General features: G+C 42.3%; 1 protein-coding gene across 1 annotated transcript; it reads right to left on the bottom strand.

The window, feature by feature from the left end:
• Positions 1 to 1,559: 1,559 nt before the first annotated feature.
• On the bottom strand, positions 1,560 to 6,851 carry LOC307037472 (extracellular calcium-sensing receptor-like). The gene is made up of 7 exons (XM_079678357.1): positions 6,579 to 6,851; positions 6,202 to 6,491; positions 5,657 to 5,952; positions 4,148 to 4,353; positions 3,794 to 4,015; positions 2,684 to 2,807; positions 1,560 to 2,607 (listed from the first exon to the last, which is right to left on the bottom strand). The coding sequence occupies exons 1-7, from the start codon at positions 6,837 to 6,839 to the stop codon at positions 1,706 to 1,708; spliced, it is 2,301 nt and encodes a 766-aa protein (XP_079534483.1). The 5' UTR covers positions 6,840 to 6,851; the 3' UTR covers positions 1,560 to 1,705.
• Positions 6,852 to 21,055: the final 14,204 nt, after the last annotated feature.

Below are 21,055 nucleotides of genomic sequence, written 5' to 3'. Positions count from 1 at the left end.
TTTGGATGGTTGCCCAAATACCCTAATCTAAAGCCATCACAGCAGAACTTCCCCTGAAAAACCAGACATGTCCTTAAATGGCCAATATACTGTATACATGTTTTATGTTTTTCTAGGATCAGATTTTCAGAAAAGGAGGTGGGTGGATGATTAGAAATAATCTTGTTTTGGGGGTTATTTGCTCATTGTTCCCCATCTTTTTAAGCTTTATGTTTTTTTTTTTTTTAAAGCAAACATCTTGGCTGAGATTCTTGTGACTATTGCTTAGTGGTTTCAGAACAATGCTGTTTGTTGTGCTGTGCAGATCCTCTGAACCAGTGAAGGCTTTTCAACAGCATATTTATAGTTTTCATAAGTTGCCCCTTTAACAGAGGTTGTTTTACATAAAACAGGCCTGAACAAGGACAAATAATTGTTTTAAGAGTCTGATTTGTAACAAAAAGCATCAACAGGGGCCTGTATAAGATATCATCATTATCCTCAAACGTACCCACTAGGTGTGAGCTGGGGTTTGCTGTGGTAGCTGTTCTGCTGCTTAGGAGCCACAAAATGCAGAGGGAACAACCCTCCAATCACAACATCCCCTCCCGACTGCAGGGCCAAAGTCTCACTGTCCGCCAGTTTCACACACTGAGGTAAGATAGATGCAACACCTCTCACTTGATTTACAGTATTCCCAAACTCCTTTGTTTCTCCGCTATAGTCTCTCCTTAATTCGACACACCTCTCTCTTAATATAGTTCTTTACTTCCTATCACACTTTTGGGAACATTAAAAACAACTGGAAAAACCAGGCTAAATAAGGAACAAATAAGCAGCCAGGCTGGACCTCCAGCAAGGACAAATTGTAGTCTACATACTGACCCTATAAATGCCAATAAACATTTGGTTTAACCAATCACAACGAAAAACAATTGCATAGGTGAAGACTAAGGACTGCTCGTGTGAAATGTGTTTGAAGATTGACTAATAATGTGATTAATTATTCAATTAACTTCAAACAATAGTTTTAAAAGTTTGTTAAGTGTCTATTACCAGGAACAATTCCTGGTTACTTTTGAGAATATACATTAAAGGATGATACAAAATGTACTTAATGAAATTCCATTTGAACAATTGCATTTTATTTTTAATTGTTGCCTTTTAAGACTCAGATAATTCAGAAATATCAGATGTATTTTAGACCAAACAAACCCAGACCTACCACCTACGGGTGGCTACATCATATTGTAAAGGTAATGTCGTTTTATAATGGTGAGTATGCTTTCAGTATGTGTCCCAAAAGATGCATTCTATGAAAATTGTTATATTTTAAATATAATAATAAGAATATTCAAAACACATTTTAAGAACTTGTTGAAGGATTTGTGGACTATGGGATGTTGTATTTTCCTCTTTGGCAATAATGTTATAGCAATTCAGCCAGCTTTTCTTACGATTATGCAGTATTTAATATGTTTTTTGGAAATGTTAATCAAGTACCACAAACGGTCTGAATGTTGATTTATTTATTCACTTTATTTTATTTTTTCAGTAATTGATCAAAATGTATTGTAAAATAGGGTATTATTATTAAATTCACAAAATGACATTACAATTAGTAAAATATTGAGCATAAAAGAAACTCCAATATGAATATTTAAATCATCAAGGAAAACATATTTGAATGTGCACAGTATAAGCTTTATAAAGCCATCTACATTTTTTACAAACCCCTGCTCATTAAATGTTTCTTGGTGTTTTTCTCTGGCTTAAACAAAATAATAAAACATTTTGGAGCGAATATACACGTAATTAGTCCAAAACTGGAGGCCAGAATGGCAAATATCTCCACAGCCACAGTATATTTCCCAGGAGAGCTGACATATGCTGGGATAAATGTGATCCAGACTGCACAGAATATCAACATGCTGAATGTGATAAGCTTGGCTTCATTAAAGTTATTAGGTAGTTTCCGAGCTAGGACAGCTAACACAAAGCAAAAGACAGCCAGTAAGCCTATATACCCAAGTACAGCCCAGAACCCCAAAGCTGATCCTAATGCGCACTCCAGGATGATTCTCTCCTTGTATGTCTTGAGGTTTGTCATCGGAAAGGGAGGACTAAGAACTAACCAAATAGTACATATCAAAACTTGAATAAACGTGAAAGACACTACAGTCAATCTTTGCTGTGAAGGCCCAAACCATTTCATCAAATTACTACCTGGTAGTGTAGCTTTGAAGGCCGTCAGAACTACTATAGTTTTTCCAAGAACACAAGACATGCAGAGGACGAATGTGATCCCAAATGCTGTGTGGCGCAGCATGCAGGACCACTCCGAGGGTGCTCCAATGAACGTTAATGAACATAAGAAACATAGAGTCAGGGAGAAGAGCAGCAAGAAGCTCAGCTCAGAGTTGTTGGCCCTGACAATTGGTGAGCTCCTGTGACGATAGAACACAGCCGCTGTTATAATGGTGAGACAGGCACCACCGATTGAAAAAGCAGCCAAGACGATTCCAAGGGGCTCGTTGAAGGAAAGAAACTCTACAGGTTTGGGAAGACATGTATCTCTCTCTGCATTAGGCCAGAATTCTTTGGGGCAAGGGAAACAATCAAAGGAATCTGAAAAAAAGAAAAGAGCTTTAAGCAGTTGGAATTTATATTTTATGTTGTAGACATACATTAGAAAAACAAATACCTGTAGCATTGCTAATCTCTCCCTCGGGACACGGTGTACAGTCATAACAGCAGATGGGTTTTCCTTTCTGAAGCACTTTACGAGTTCCTGAAGGACAGCTGTCAGTGCACACTGACACAGGCACCTGTCACATACAAATTAACTCACATGTTTTTTTCTTCACAATGTTTTTCTTTGTGTCTTTTACATTTTTGTATTGTCAACCGCACTGCCAAGGCGACACAATCCAGTTTTTGTGTAAACATAAACACACTGACACAGGCACCTGTCACATACAAATTAACTCACATGTTTTTTTCTTCACAATCTTTTTCTTTGTGTCTTTTACATTTTTGTAGTGTCAACCGCACTGCCAAGACGATACAATCCAGTTTTTGTGTACAAATAATCAGCTAAAGCTAAAGTAAGTTTCAGCAGTCTGAAAGTGATTATCTTGTCTAGATAAAAGTATTTTATACATCACCTTTAATTGTGTCACTTTTCTCCACTCCATAAACAGTAAGTAAACGTGTATTTTAAATAATAAACGTAACTTTCATACTAAAAATAGTCTCTCATTATTTGTAACATTGGAATTTGTATGAGGTACCCTCATAATATTTATGGTCAGAATAAACAATTTCAGTGACCTTAAACTCTTTATAAAAATTAAAGACACTATACCCTTTAAGATGATATTGTGAAGCCCCTGTAGGTTCATCAGTAGAGAGGAGGTGGCTGTCCTGTCTGCTGTCGTGATTGCATTGATTGCAGTAACTCAGGGCACCTGGGTCTGGTTCCCTGCAGCTATTTCAAGCCTCTCTGCTTCTCCCTGCAGGCACCCTGGTTTTGTTGAGTGTATATTATGAGTTTCTTCAGTTGTTTTACTTTTTGCACTTCAACACTCACACACATACATGTCCATACAATCCTCACCCTGCATTTACATTACTGATACCACTGACATCCACACGTCATACTTTACTGTTTTTGATTTGATTTGCTTGTCCTAAATAAACATATTTTGCTAACCATCGACATGGTGTGTCTCCTCTTTGTTGTGGCCTTTTGAGCTGGGTCATAACAATATGAAAATGTAATATGTTAAACTATTGCTTTGGGGCTCCTCACCTGTGTGCCACCCTCCACCCAGGTGAGGTTCCTGTTGATAAGGAACTCCTGGCCCACCGGCAGTGATGAATCGTATTGCCCCACAGTCACCAACTCAATGCTGCCAATCTCATTTCTTTGCCAGTTTACCAGCTCATATTTGGCCACAGGATCCCCGTTGGCATCAAATGACACATCATAACCATTTTGGGAAAAATTAACTTTTTTCAGCTGATTAAGAACCTGGGGATGAAGTAAAGGGAGACAGTGAAGGGGATAGAGAGATCATTTATAATAAAATGAGCATTCAAATGTATAGAAGAGACGTGCAGTTGAAAAGAACATTGGGGAGTTCAAAACATTATTTTTATTGACCTCTTTGGCCTCTAGCTTAGTGAACTTATCACACTGTGTAGTGGAATCTGTTTTCTGACACACTGCGTTATGAATGGCATGCGCTATTGCATAGACAGCCTTGTACGCCATGTTAGTGACTCGAAGTTGAGATGTGTCAGTGTATGAGCTCTGGAGCATCTTTATATCTTCAGTTCCATCACACACACTCCTGTCTGTGGCTTCACCTAAAAACACAGAGACAGAGGGAGGTGTTTTTAGTCATGATGATTACATTCATTCATTCTTATGTTTGTATTGTGTAGTTTAACCTGCCAAGCAAGCATTGCAAAAACATTTTTTTATTTAGTGTTGAGATTTATTCTTATAACATGCTTACTTTACATCAAATTTCACGCAAGCCGACGTGTCTATCTGTTTTTTACGTTATTTATTTATTTTCAAATGTCAGCAGCTCACATTTACACAAATGAGTCATCGGACTTACAATTGAATTAGGCAAAACATGTTTTCCTTTTATTTAATACTGACTTGCCCTGTTATAATGATGTATGATGGACACTAGAACCAGAAGTACAGGATCATCAGAGACCCTTATCACATTAGAAATAAACTGTCTGCCCTCTGCTGTCTGGTAGACGGTAGCACACTAACAGGCCTACACAGCTTGATTCAACTCGCAATAAGACCGCTGAACTCTTGAAGTCTGGACTTTGATACTGTCACTTTATATTTAAATTATTTTACTTACTCTTTAACTCACCTACATTATGTATGTACATATACCGTGTATATATTACTTCTCATAAAGCATACATTTACTACATTCCTGTTTAAACTTCATCTTCTTTATTTTACAATGACTGAAAACCTGTCAACAAATATATTCCACATCTTATGTGTTTTATTTTACATATATTTTAACTCTGCACTATATGTTTTAGATAAGCAGGATTAGCAAACAGGGTTTTGTCTTTAAGAGGCTGATCATTTTGGGGAACACAATCAAGACACTACTGTCATGAATGTTTAAAATTGGCACAACTTTCTCACTTTCTACCAGCCTGCAGTTGAATGCTTCCTCCCAGAACATGGTAAGCAATGGGGAGTCAGCCACTATGTTTTTCAGCATTTATTTTATGACAATTTTTGAAGGGAGACTTTCCCTAAATTGTTGTGCATTGAGGAATAAATAGCTTTCAACTAAACAAATACAAATTCTGGAATCACTGCATAATAGCCCAAGTAGAATAATGTACATGTATGTTGTTTACAATATATTAGACAGCATTGTTAATACACATGACCTGAACATCACATTGTAAGATAATTCACCGAGATGCACCTTTTGTCCGCCTCATGTATTTCATTAGAAAATATTAGATTTCCCTTTCAGTCCAAATCTGGGGTTTGGTCTTTAACAGGCTGATCAATTCAGGGAGCTTCACTTTGACGGAAAATGTAAAAAAGAAACACAATCAAGACACTACCGTGAGTAGTGTGTTCTTAAAATTGGCACAACTTTCTCACTTTTTACCAGCCTGCAGTTGAATCCTTCCTCCCAGAACATGGTAAGCAATGGGGAGTCAGCCACTTTAGAGGGAGAGAGATCCAGCAAGAAGTCCCTCAGACCTGGGATGACAGCTTTTTCAATGCCAAATCCGATGGCTCCAGCAAGGAAGCTGAACCTCAGCATGTCTCGGTCGGTTACCCAGGACTCACTACCTATCCACTGGCGAGGTGGAGAAGGCTTGCGTGACAGCTCCTCCAGCAGAATACTCATATCTCCGATGGAAGTAAATGCCAGAACAACCTTAGCCGTTGACCTGGAGGGACGTTCAATGACATATAAAAACAATAGTTATAATATATGAGTATAATTGTATTTTATACATTACAAGTCATACTGTAAGTATGAAGAAAAACAAAACATAAGAGATGAGCAACAGATATAATGGCACATTTCCTGTTGTAATAAAAACATGTTCCATCAATTTTAGAACTTGTTTTGGTTTTTCTGTGCAGAAGGTCAGTGTCAGCACAGTGAACAAAAGGAGAATTAATGATATAGAAACCTGCGGATAACGTCAGCTACTCTCTGGATCCGGCTACGTGGGTGGGTCCGATAGAAAGACTCTGAGTATTCCACACAGATCCCCTCTTTACGTGCTGCATGCAGGAAAGACGCCATGCCATTGTTGCCATAGTCAGAATCCGACCGGACAGCACCTATCCAAGTCCAGCCAAAGTGTTTTACCAGCTTGGCCAGCGCGTCAGCCTGGAATTGATCACTCGGGATTGTTCTGAAGAAACTTGGGTACTGCTGCTTATCAGACAGGCATGCACACGTGGCAAAGTGGCTCACCTAAAGAAAACAACAGTTATTTAACGGGACAGAGGAAAAACAAGTAAAGGACTCAAACACAGTTTTCAATAGATTCTTAATATTTACTTGAGGTATGTTGAAGGGCCCGATGATGCGTGACATACTGATGGAAGACGTGGACGCAGACGCACCAACAACGGCCATCACCGTACCAGACTCTGAGCATTTGTCGGCGGTGTTAAACAACGGGTCTAGTCCCCCTGAAAGCTGAAATGCAACATGCACCGCCACAGACACCGAGGCACATGAGTCATAGATCTCATAACCAAGCTTGATCCCCGGAAGCAGCTCTGTGCTGTTGTTAATCTGCTCGATGGCGAAGACCATTGCACGTGAGAAGCGCAGTCCACGGGAGTTGATGCTGCACACAGACATCGGTGTTCATTTTAAAACTTTAAGATTTAAAAATAATACGTGATAGACTAGAAGATGACTGAAATTGAAATATATGGTCTGGATAATAACGAATAGCATCTCTGTAGGCTTTATGGGAATGTCATCTGTCAAAAACCCAAACACATGATTAGATATATATTCATTTTTCACAATCACTTTGATGAATTGATTCAATGGTCCAATAAATCCTAACTTTAACATCTCTCCATTCAACAAATGGTTAAGTATGTATACATCAGTTAAACTATTGCCTTTTATGAAATAGAAAAAATAAATCCAAATTATGTAAAAAACTGAAAGATTTGTAAATGATTATTATTTTTAAAAGTTTGTACATACAACACAGTACATTGCAACACAAATTCCCAATATATGAATCAATATACTGTAAATGCCCACATTCTAGCCAAAATCTCCCTGTACTAACCTCCCTGCGCAGCTTAGTGGCTCGGGCATAGTGGTGTAGTTATGCTTTACTGTGTGCAAGTTGGAGTGTATGGAGAAAACACCCCCAATAACATAGTCACCGTCCATAGAGAATGCAGGTTGACGAGTGGTACCTTGCAGCTTACATGTCACAGATGAAGCATTAGTGCTAAGCACAGCAGCAGTCCTATCCCCTGTAAGCCTAGCCGCTTGTTTCACACCATCCCCAAAACTATTCAGAACAAGAACTGACTTCAGCTCACACAAAGCTATAGACAGGATCAGACCAATAAGAGACATCTCCATCATCAACTGTCACCAAGTGGGCAAACTGTACTGTGTGTTCTCACTGGTTTATAACGTTTTTCAGATGCTTCCCTCCTTCTACCATACGTCACTTTGCTATTAGAGAGAGAGAGCATGCCCATGCCCAGCACTGACAAGATGTATTTATTTTATTCTGTATTTTATATGTAACTTTTCTTCAAATAATCATCATTGACAAAGTCATGCTGTTTGGATGGATGCCCAAATACCCTAATCCAGTGGTTCCCAAACTTTTCAGTCGGGCCCCCCTTGGGTAATTGGAAATATGTTCGGGACCCCCCCCCCAACCCGGTTCCCATCTATATTGTATGTTGTTGTAAAAAATATTACATTTTCTCTGCTAATAATAAGAAGATACAAAGATACAACTAATTTTATATTTTATTGTGGATTACACATGAACAAAAGTGCTTGTAATAGATACTGTGAATTAATTTGGCCTAATTAAAACTGGTTGGCCTTCTTCCCTGAGTAGTAGATTTTTTAAATCAATTTTCTTTAAGGAAAATATATTAATTAACTACTATGTCTATTGCAGGTTGCAAACGATCACATCACTTTACCATTCCTATTCCACACATAGTTTATCAATTACTTGTGTGTGCTTGCCTTCCCTTGCAGATCTTCTCAAATCAGGGCTGTTGTTTTGAGACTGCCTCTCTCAGTTCATTCTCAATGTTCAGCTTTGATCTGTATTTCGTTTTAATGGCAGCAATAGCAGAAAAGCCTATCTCACACAAGTAAGATGTTGCAAAAGGAAGCATTATGCACACAGCTCTCGGACCAACTGAGATATTTTCGAGCAGTGCTTGATTACAATTGAATAATAATAATAATAATAATAATAATAATTAAAGCTGCAAGCAGCGTTGAGCGGGTCTTCGATGCTCCGCAGGCTGTTGTCCGCACGTCGACGTCAGGCAGATGTCTCGAGGACTTGGCCGTTGGCAAACGTGGGAAGTTTCAGGCCGATCGGGCAATGTCTTTGAGTTACAGCAGTCACACAAACGTTGTGTTTGATGGTGGGTGATCTGTGGCCATGGCAACGGCATTTGATGACACCCCATAATATGCTTAGTTGTGTTGAGGGCTGCATCGTTATCAAACCTGTGAAGTTTTGGGCCGTTTGGAGCATGTTAACTGGAGTTATGAGAAAACCGTGTTTCACGGCGACCATTTTGTTACCATAGCAACGACATTTGACGAAATCTCAAAACTGACACATATATGTCTCGAGGGCTTGACGGTTAGCACACATGTAATGTTTGAACAGTTTTTGACCATATACACAGGACTTATAGCAATATCGTGGTTAACGGCGAGGGGTGTGTTGCCATGGCAACAGCTTTTGGGTAAAACTCCCTATTGTCATATTGAGGTGTTGAGGGCCGGACCATTAGCCATCATCTGAAGTCTGGTGCCGTTTGGACAATTTTTCATTGAATTAGGACAACACCGTGTTTCATGGCGGGGGATCTGTCGCCATGGCAACGGCATATGATGACATCCCATAATTGGCGTAGAGCTGTTGAGGGCCGGACCATTAGCCATCATCTGAAGTCTGGTGCAGTTTGGACGATTTTCCATTGACTTACAACAACATGGTATTTTTTGGTGAAGGATGCATTGCCATGGCAACGGCATAAGGTGAGATCCCATAATTGGCGTAGAGCTGTTGAGGGCCGGACCATTAATGATAGTCTGAAGTCTGAACACCAGGTTTATTGGCGAGGGACGAATCCACATTTCAATTTTCACCACTTCTGATGTGCGTTCAACATTTGGTGAGTTTTCACATGTTGCGGGGCTCAAAAGTGCGCGCAAAGTGTTCAAATAATAATCATAATAATAATAATAGGTCCGATCTCAATAATGTGCTATTTAACATTGAGGTGGGCTATTTATGCTTTACATATGCCGTTTCCATGGAAACGCATCCCTTGCCATAAAAGACGTTGTCGCTATAACTCCTATGAAAATGTTCAAAAAGTGCTCAAACTTCACATGCGTGCTAACAGTCCAGCCGTGAAGACATCTACGGGACAGTTTTGAGATTTCTACAAATGCCGTTGCCCTGGCAACACAATGATCACCACGAAACACAGTTGTGGCAGCGGGGTGTGGTTTGGGCGCGGGCTGCTGGAGTGAAGGGAGTGGCTCGGCCGGAGGCCAGACAGCTGATCGGAATCAGGTAATCAATGCCGGAATAAAAGCATGTCGTAACCTGGTTCTGGTCTGTTTCGCAGTAGGCGGGATCCTGGAAGGTCGCCAAAGGACCTGTGAAGGTTCCCACCCGGGCAACGTTTGAGACCCGCGTATATTTTTGTTTGGAGTTAATAAACGCCTGTGTTCAACCAACCTGCTCTTTCCGTCCCTATTTGAACCCTGTGTGAGCGGAGAGGCTCACAGTGGCGCCTGAACAGGGACATCATGTCGGAAGGAGAAACCCCGCTGGGTCAGGCCCTCCAACGTCTCGCTCACATGCAGGAGACCACCACAGCATTACAGCGACAGCAGAGCGAGGCTCTGCTCGGGATCGCCTCGAGCCAGCGCGAGGACCAGGCTCTCCTACGGGAGCTGCTGCAGCGTCCGGCCGCTCGGGAGGCCGATCCCGCTACCAACCCGGCCCGACCGCCTTCAATTGCCCTCCAGAAATTGACAGCAGAGGATGATCCGGAGGCATACCTGGACATCTTTGAGGGCACAGCGGCGGCGTGCGGGTGGCCGGAGGAGGAGTGGGCAGCGCGGCTATTGCCTCTGCTATCTGGGAGTGCGCAGCTAGCCGCCCACAGCCTGCCAGCAGCCTCTCGGCATGTGTACCGGCATCTGAGGAAGGCCATCCTGGACCGGCTTGGCAGCATGCCAGAGGGAAATCGCCGCCGGTTCCGGACCCTCCCCTTCGAGGACGCTGACCGGCCCTTCTCCTACGCGCAGCGGCTTCTGGATGCAGCGAGCCGCTGGCTCCAGCCGGGGGTGCGCTCCGCTGAGGAAGTCGTCGGTGGAGCTGGAGCAGTTAATTGCCGGCCTGCCATCTTCAACGGCGAATTGGGTCCAGTGACATCGCCCCGCCAACCTGGAAGCAGCCGTCGTCCTCGCGGAGGACCACCTCTCGCTTCCCTGGCGGAGCATGAAAGAGGAGCCCCGACCACCAGCCGTCTCAGCGGGCAGACCCTTCCCAGCCCCGAGGAGGAGGTTTCCTGGAGCAGCTGCCCTTCCCTCCCCACCATCACACGGCCCCAACCCCGCCGCCCCGACACTTTCCCCCCTAGCTCTACCTTACCCTCCTGTTTTTATCTCTCCCCAGGGTCCGGCCTATGCTTCTGGTCGTCCGGCACCACGGGGGGCTCCTCAGACGTCAGGGCAGGATTGCTGGCGGTGCGGGCAGCCCGGACACTTCCGACGGGAGTGTCCTCTCATGGAGGTCGGACAGCTGGTTCGGGTTGCAGGACCGCCAGTTGCCTCCCCCGATTTGGAAGGGACGTACCGTATACCGGTATGTATACAGGGGGGTACTACACACCAGGCTCTGATGGACACGGGCTGTAATCAGACGATGATCCATCAGCACCTGGTTCGGCCTGGGGCATTGATTGAAGCATCGTGGGTGAAGGTGAGGTGTGTGCATGGGGATATTCACCAGTACCCGGAGGTGACGCTGGAAATTTCTTATAAGGGGAAAAAGCATAGAGTCAGGGCTGGAGTTAGCACTCGCCTTACGCACCCTCTGATTTTGGGAACGAATTGGCCGGGGTTTGCTAAGCTAGCGGGGGCTATGGGGGTGCGTTCACGGACGGCAGGGAAATGTGAGTTGTGTGCTGTGTTTAGTGGAGAGTCGGAGGCGGCGGACGACATCGAGGGGGAAACGGACACGGAGAGGGCCGCGGAGGTCCGTCTGGACCCGCTGGTGTTTCCCGTGGAGGATTTCCCCCTCGAACAGTCGAGGGACGAGACCCTTCAGCACGCCTTCGGCCAGGTGGTGAGTATTGATGGCTCCCAGCTACACCCAAACGCAGCACTCATTCACCCACACTTTACGGTGGTTAGGGACAGGCTGTATCGTGTAAGCCGTGACACACAGACAGGAGAGATAAATACCCAGTTGTTGGTGCCAAAAAGCCTTCGGGAAATGGTTTTCCAGGCGGCTCATTATAACCCCATTTCAGGTCACCTAGGGTACGACAAATCACTACACCGGATAATAGCCCGATTTTATTGGCCGGGCATTCGCGCAGATGTGAAGCGGTGGTGTGCATCTTGCCGTGAATGTCAGCTGGTTAACCCGCCGGCCATCCCCAGAGCGCCTTTGCGCCCGTTACCATTGATTGAGGTGCCTTTTGAGAGAGTTGGTATGGACCTCATCGGGCCATTAGACCGGAGTGCACGGGGATATCGCTTTGTACTAGTCCTAGTGGATTATGCAACGCGATATCCCGAGGCAGTGCCGCTGCGTAATATCTCTGCAAAGAGCATCGCGCAGGCACTGTTTCACATTATCTCCCGAGTCGGGATCCCGAAAGAGATCCTGACTGACCAGGGCACACAGTTTATGTCACGCACACTACGCGAGCTGTATGAACTATTGGGCGTCCATTCAATACTGTGTTCAACCAACCTGCTCTTTCCGTCCCTATTTGAACCCTGTGTGAGCGGAGAGGCTCACAACGGTTTTCTTATAACTTCAGTGAAAATGCTATGGGCTCAGAACAGTCTCATAATACACACATGCACACAGAAGGATTCACACTTGTATTTCATGATCCGCAAAAGGATTCACACTTGTGTTTTTCAATGCACACACAAATGTGTTCCGTTTCATATACATGTAAATAAAATCCAAATACAGAAAAAAGTTTTAAATGTGTATTTTTGATCCACACATATTTGTTTTCCGTTTAAAACCTCTGAACCTGCAAACACAAACCACTTTCTGTGCACGGATCGCTGTGCATTCGTGTGTGGGTTTTTTGAGACTCCCCTGACGGTCAGCCGATTCGTACTTGTAATTTTTTCTATCTTATAGCCAATCAGATGTCTCCTCAATTCTAAGCCAATCACATTAGCGCGCCCCCACGAGGGTAGATTTATTACGTTCATGACGTAGCGCTTCATGTACGCATTTTGCGCAGTCCGGAGCTGACAGATCCATGGAGCCTGCCTGCAGGCGCTAATCTCAGGACACCTCCAGTCTCAGTACATTGCCACTTTCCGAACAGGAAATGCACGCAAATACAAGCCTTTATATTATTAAGGTTCAGCGCCACTTTGCGAACCATTGATGAATGCTTGTGTGTACACAAAAATGGCGGCAAAACCGTTTTAAATGTGTGTTTCCTGTAAGGCGAATACAGCTGCTTTATTTATGTCTGTATGAAGTTGTTGTGAGTGTGGAGGGAGCAGCTACAGGTTAGCTTAGCCTAATCGATTAGTGCACTAAGAAACCAGTGCTAGACAGTGAACCGTCAACGGGGGGAGCCCCTCCGGTTATTATCGGCCGGTATTAACTCTAAATAGTTTGATCGGTGCTCTCCATAAAGGCCGATCAGGAGAGCTGGATCTGATCGATATGGACATAAACGCGAGTGAAGTGTAACCGGACGCGAGAGAGAGATCCGATCAGCTGCTGAGTCTGACGGACACATGCAGCTCTGCATGATCACCTGAAGCTCCGCCCTCTGTTTAGCGAGCTGACCGGACTGCGCAAAATTTGTATATGAAGTGTCATGAACGCAATAAATCATAGCCTCGTGGGGGCGCGCTCATGTGATTGGCTTACACTGAAGGAGACATCTGATTGGCTATAGATGAGAGAAATTACAAGTACGAATCGGGTGAGCGTCAGGGGAGTCTCAAAAAACCCACACACGAATGCACAGCGATCCGTGCACAGAAAGCGGTTTGTGTTTGCAGGTTCAGGGGATTTAAACGGAAAACAAATATGTGTGGATCAAAAATACATATGTAAAACTTTTTTCTGTGTTTGGATTTTATTTACATGTATATGAAACGAAACACATTTGTGTGTGCATTGAAAAACACAAGTGTGGATCCGGAAATACAAGTGTTAATCCTTTTGCGGATCATGAAATACAAGTGTGAATTCTTCTGTGTGCATGTGTGTATTATGAGACTGTTCTGAGCCACAAAATGCTCCAAACGGCCCAAATCTTCACAGGTTTGGTAACGATGCAGCCAGTGGTGTAGTCCAGGGTATACGCAGGTATACGGCGTATACCCACTTATTTTTCAGACAGCATGGCGTATACCCACTTCTCAATCACCGCTGGTGCGCATTATTTAGTAGTGGCTCAATGTAATTTCATAGTACTGTGAAGACTCATGACACAAACCTACTCTGCCTCATATTGGCTAACTCTATGCCTTCGCTGGTTAGATTGGTCAGGTTTTCAGCGCAAGAACTGATGAAAAACCAATCAGAGGCAGAGTAGGGCGGGTCTTAATAAGGGAAAAAAACTGCATATAGACAAATGTTAATTTACTTTCAACTATTTGCCATTACAAAAATTGTATGAACTGTTAAAATGAAGCGAGCCATTCAGACTAAAATTTCCTTTTACAATAAACGTCCTTGTGGAACTACATCGGCCAGCAGCTCAGCTACAGATAGTGAGGCTAGAACACCGGAGCTGTTAGCTGATAGCCCTGTTATCATCAGCCCTGACATCAGCCCAACACCTGCGCTCCCTCCGTCCCCCTCATCCGTTGAAGAGGATGCTGACAGGGAAGGAGATGAAGACGACAATAACGGTGGGTCTCACTTCTATATTTTAAGATTTTCGTAACAAATCGTAGCTAGGTAGTCATATATACTAACATAAAAGTAGTAATAGCATTATTTTCGTTAATAGTTGGTTTCAACTTTTAAATTTAGTATTTCTGATTCTAGTGGCGCTAGTGAGCTATTATAGCTTCATGGCAATGAGCACAGCACACCTTAGTGAGACAGAAAGACATTTGGAAAATACATCCATTATTTTGCTGCAATCCATATTTATTACTCTGAACTTTATTGTGTCCCTTATGCTAAGTTTCTGCCCCAACTTTATTTTCCCGACATTTACATTTATCTTGTACACAAAATCCATCCCCATACACCAGAGATAGCCTGAAGGCTTTTCAAGAGCATAGCTAGGTACCACGCAATCTGAAGAACGTTAGCGCTTAGCTAACGTTAGCTAACATAATGCTAAGATCATCGTGTGTTTGGTGACGTGACACAGCTATCTGCTTAATTGTAACATTAGCTGTGGCAACTGAAGATTAGTGTTTTGGATTGTGTTGGAGATTTGGAGGATGTTTAAAACCAACCTCGTCTCCGCGTGTCGTTTGATAAGCTGGGTAAATTCATAAAAAGGAAGGGATTAAGAAACACCAGAATGCAAGTGAAACAATAATCTTGTTTTAATGATACAAGGTAACAATACAAATACAAAGGAATCACGAAGCACTCTGCAGAGTACTCCGGGCTCAGGTTCTACCACGTGTGAGACAGGTCTCAGGAACGGCCGGTCAAAAACAAGAGCGCGAACCAAAGGAAAACACAGGCTTTCATACTAAAACACAGGAGAAGGTGTGTGCGTGCTTTCCCCCAGAGGTCATCTTATTGGCAGAGACCAACACATGGCCTGTCGCACCCAATCAGTGCGACACAGCAGAAGAAACCCGGAAACAAAAAGTCTCTTTCAGTTTGACGAAGACCAGACACCTTTTGGTGTCTGGTACGAACTTGCTCTCAACAACAAGTTTCCTTATCTTATTTCACATCTTGTAGCCAGCACACACACATCCCCTTTATGGCCCTTTGTCCCTGAGTCCATCTTCCCCCCTTCAGGTTACCACACACAAGTTAAAAGTATGTTTTAAGATATAGTTGTTATAGTTGGCTAAATATACGTAATACATGTAAATCACTTTCATATCAATAATAACGAGGAACACATTACCTATGCTCTTAAGCAGTATTAGAGATGCTTTTCAAATAGTCAAACTTCACACAGGCCTAATATAGAGAACGCACTCATTTGTCCTACAGCCTTTCCATTTGTTTGAGCTATCGTTCACATCTTTACTTCAAATAAAAGGTTTCACATTGTATATTTTCAGCTTCCTTTACACATACTGTTATTATTAATACAAAGTAATTAACCACACACGTCTATTGAAAACAAGTAGATTTCCCTGATAATTGACATGCTGAAAATGCTCTCTCGTCCCTATCATAAAAAACTGCTTCCATTTCATATAGAGTAATAAAACATGTTTAAGCTAATTTCTCCACAATGTTTGTAGCCATTTAGTACCCACACATGAAAGAATAAGAACAGAGGTATAGTGGAACAGTAATCATGTAGCACATATATTTACTGCAATGAAAACACACATATTTGCCCCAAGCATGTGTAACGCACCCCCTTCTTTTACGAGGGAAACATTCCAGAGTCTTGGAGCTATCCCCAAATTAGGATGTCCCCTGCTCCCATCCTTCTCTAAACACAAAGACTTCACCTCAATATATTGGGGAGGGAAAATATACTTTGTCCCTTCAAATTTAACACACATGAATATATATAAGGTGACATTAAAATGAATATACCAGATTTAACTTTCCTGCCATAACACGTTACTTTAATCCTTCAAATAATTCAAATAATCCTTCAATTCCCCCTTTTTGGTCTCGCCTCACGAGACCAACACACATACGACATTTGAAACAAACTACTGTCATTCTTTGATACTGTGTCTGTCCCCCTTCATTAAACCCTTGAGAACAGAAAACAACCTCCAATGACAGTGAAGAAACTATCAGAGTGAGAGCCTGAGTGCCAGAAAGCAGCATCCTTGCGTGTTGTTGAATCATCAGGGCCCCCCCCCCCCCCCCCCCCCCCCCCCCCCCCCCAGCGGAATACGCCAACAAGGGCAGCTGATAGGGAGGGGGAGATGCGGCCTTTCCTTCAAAGGTGGAACTGATTAATCTGATCAGAGAGAAGTAGACTCCTCTGCTGCCTCGAGAAGTCCCCCAGCCCGCTGACGCCTCCTTCCAAGTCGTCTGCTGTAGGGATGTCCGCGAGGTCCTTCTCCTCCAGTCCGCTGATGCCTGCTTCCAAGTCGTCTGCTATAGGGATGTCCGCGTTGACGATAGCCAGGTCCATCCTGATGTCCTCCAAGATCCTAGCCGGAGTGTTCCTCGCCGCACACTGGCTCCAGTAGTACCAGATGTCCCCCTTTGCTCCTCTGCGGACGGCATGAGATGTCCTCTGGGTCACTCTGTAGAGGCCGGAGAACCTGGGGTTGAGTCACGTAGGCCTGACGACCTTCAGCCAGACGAACTCCGCTGTGTCGGCCTCCTGCTCCTCGGGTCCCCCTTTTGGCGTCAGCAACCTGTGTGGAGAAATCTGATACCCACCCCTCAAGTCTACGCTCAGGGCTTCTGGGCCCTCAGGTGTTTGACCCACCACTGGTAGGCCACTTCAGAATTCTAATACTTGGCCTGTGTCAACAAAATAAACCCCAACATCTTCAGGTGAACTAAATAACATATCTCAATAGCTCTGAATTCCTGACAAGCATCTGTGTTATTATAAATGAAATCCTTGAGATCCCATTTAAAATCTAAATATAATATGAACTGCTAATGTCTCTGGTAATGGAACACACTAATGTTATGGATTAAAAACAACTAAAATCATGATACTGACAAAGTGAATAATTTCCAGGCGAGACTGCTTCTACCTGTCACTGCTTGGATATTATCAAGCTGAAAAATGAATACAGAAATTCAACATACTGTCATCAAATGTCTTTCTATTATGACTTTAAATTAAATGTACATCCCCATAATGATCTAAAAAGTCTATGGCTTTTACTGCTTTACCAGGCTAGTTACAAGATGTTGTCTAAATTAAATTCTATCTCATTACATTACTATGTTTTAACTTAGCTGTAATATGTTCTTTCTACATTTCAAACCTCAGTTACTTTAATACCTGTTGAAATATTACAAAATTGTTTTCATTATCACAGTTCACCTTCTCATTCTCATTCTGGAATTACCTCTCTCAGTAGCCCCTTGGCCACTGATTCTGCATCTGTGTTACCTGTTATAACTCAATCAATATTAGGAACATGTCAACATTCATCAAACAGTATCTTATCCCCAGATATGGAGCAGGTTAAATCTAAAACTGTCAATCAATGGTCAGATTGAACATCTGAGTTGGGGCGGCAGGTTTCTTCCAGTCCCTAAATGAAAATATCCCACACTCCCCCTTTTTACACATGTACACATGTGTAACAAAATCCTGTATGGGAAGAAAACCTTCAGGTAACCAGTGGTTATAAGAAAATACCAAACATCATTCACAAAAGTATATCCATCATCTTTCACAGTAAACACTCCAGGGAAAATAAGTGTTCATTTCCAGCTGGCAGTCCTAAAAGAAACAGAATCTTTAGATTTTAGTTTGAGTTTTACATTTGCAAACCGCCAACTCCTGTGGGAATTAGAAACGGGTCACATGTGCGTTTTTCCAAATGTGTGGAATTGTAGGAAACCTGTGTTTCCCATGGAGCTCCAAAATAATGTATTAGTCCAAAGACATGCTCGGTTAGTTATTGTTTTAGAATCATGCAGTTACACTGATCACATGCAGAAATTCATTCACACCCACACTGTCAGGTTGTAAAGTCAAGTTTGGTCAGCCCCAGAGTCAGTCATTGATAGTGCTTTTCTCAAGTGACACTGTCAGTCAGGGTCAAAGGTCATTTGTTCTCAGTTTCATTGGCCATGTGTCATGCTCTGCAGAGACTTTGATATTTCAGCAAAGGCCAGTATCCTTTGTCTACAAAAATCAGTCATATATGGAGCGCCATCATTTATCAATTCACGATTACCACCTTAAGTCAGATATCTCTAACTTGTCATCGGGACGGCTGCTTCCCACATTTCCTGCAACTTGGTACAAAACTCACTTCATAATAGTACTACTACTAATGCAATTTATTTACAACTAAGTAGTACTAAAATGTCTAATAAATCTAATTCAGAAACTTGTGTACATAACTATTATCTTAAGTCAAAACATTACTAGGATCTGTGTAGCCCTGCATTTCATAGCTCATTATACTCATTTATCTTCAATTCTGGTCTACTTAAAAACAATGTTAAACTCTTTAGCAGTGTGTGGAACCTTGGGTGTCCGAACATGCAACCATCACCCTTTACTTTATCAAGGATTAAAAACAGTTTCCATCCTAAAGCCCTCCTATGGTAATAACTATGCCACAATGGTGAAATCAATATTGTAACAAATGAGATCACTACTTTATTCACACATGAATAAAAATCTCTTGAAGAATGATTTATTAATATGATGGAAAGATTGAAGAATATGGTTCTACACGGTGCTACTCCAAAACACCCCCTGCTTAAAGTGTAGTGCATATTTTCCTCATGTCTTCCCCTTTAACCCTCAGTGTGTTTTTAGGATGATTTTCTCATTTTACATTAATAGTTTCCTCTTTACTGCTATTTTGAATTTACCAATCGATTAATTCATGGTTAATACCTCTTTTTATCTTTACTTATTTATCAAGTCAATTCAAGTTCTTTAAATGTGGTGTCTTCTATGTGCGTTTTGTGAATAAGTGTGTTTATGTGTAAACTCACTCATTCCCGTTTTCCTTTTCTCCTCCCCTGGTTGTCTCAAGCCGTGACCCCGGCCTCCTCACTTCCAATCGATCATGCCAACCCCTCTGATTCTGTCTTCTCTTCAGTCCATCAGCTCTTGAATCCATCCGCTGTAACTGTTTTAGGCAGCCTTTGGCCCAGTCACATCTGCAGCCCACATCATGCCACTGTTCTTGCACTGCTTTGCATTTCATCTCCCTTTACAGCCTCTCTGCTGCTTCATGGAGGGCGGATTCTGCTCTCATGTCCCCCACTCTGCTCCTGTGCCAAATCTCGTGGCTCAGCTTCATGCCCTGTCTGAGGGACTGATGAGAGTATTTCTGTATGTCAGCAAGCGGTTTGGTTCTGGATGCCTCAGGTGGAGACGGTTCAGCTCCGGTTCTCTGTCTGTTTGATGGAGAAGGATGAGCCTCCTTTTGGGTTAGGTCTTTTGTCTGCTTGGAGGGACGGGGTCGTAGCCTTTCTAACTCAGAGGGGAGTCCAGGTCCCGGGACGCATTATCCATAAGAAATCTAGCACACTGAGATTAAATCAATCCAACCCTTTCCACTCTGTCTCTTTCTAATCATACTATCTGTCTTAGTTGCTAAATGCCATCTAAACAACACCATTAATGTCTACTAATGATATTACAAAAACTCCCTCTATAAATTGTTTCATCCATTGTTACATATCTACCCAACCTGACTCTTTCAGGAAACCATTTTCTTCCATAAATTGAAATACCTGTTTCAAGCTTCACATATTTCACACACTACGAAAGAACATCTCCATACTTTCTCCAATATTTTAAATCCCACTGTTACTTAGAACAATAGTAAACCTGCAGAGCACACTGATCAGATCACAGTAATATAATTTGACTCAAGTGTAGGCCTATGTCTACTTTCCATTATACTTATTACTTTTGGTGAATATTTATTTATATTGTCTTAATACCTTGTCTATGATGTGCAAAAAGTTAGAGTATAAAAATGTGTTTTTCTCAATGTATTTACACTCCACGGATTCTTGAGTTTACTCATCTCCTGGTGTTGTGTCGTTCCTAAAAATGTTAGCAAACACAAAACTCCCACTACAACATTTATAGATAAATTTATCTAGCAAAATGAACTCTTTTCTAATTCAAAATGTGACAAAAGAACAATGATTTGTCTTTCAGAAGATGGTGGTCTAACAGAATGACTCTTGACCTCATGGGGTCAAATAGATTTAGCCATGAGGCGGCTGACTTTAAAATGAACTGGGACAAAGAAACCACATGCATGTGGGTACATTATAGTCTAGAAATATAACACAAAACAACACTACTTAAAAATAATAACAATTCAAATGACTTCTGGTGAAAAGCATGAAGAACAAAACAACTTAATCTACTCTCAATGTTCATGTACACCATCACTGTGTATTTAATCAGTAGTTACCGGTTGTATCCTTAATCAAAATATTTCACCATCTTCACTTATTTTAGGTTACTCATTCAACAATATGACATTCTCCCGAATAGTAGTTAACTTTATATAACTTTTACTCTCTATATTTTAGCAACAACCTTACTTTTCTCTCTCTCTCTGTCTACTTTCCAAAACATCTCATTTCTCCTGACCACAAGTTTCTCATAAATCACCCCTTTGTGTAACCGTGTGAGATGGCTGGAGCAAAACCTCGTGCAGGACCTCTGTCATGCTTA

Source organism: Notothenia rossii, assembly GCF_949606895.1.
Source record: "Notothenia rossii genome assembly, chromosome: 4".
In the NCBI taxonomy this organism is placed as follows: Eukaryota; Metazoa; Chordata; class Actinopteri; order Perciformes; family Nototheniidae; genus Notothenia; species Notothenia rossii.
The sequence above is the reverse complement of the archived record's forward strand: the minus strand, read 5'-3'. Positions and strand labels throughout refer to the sequence as shown.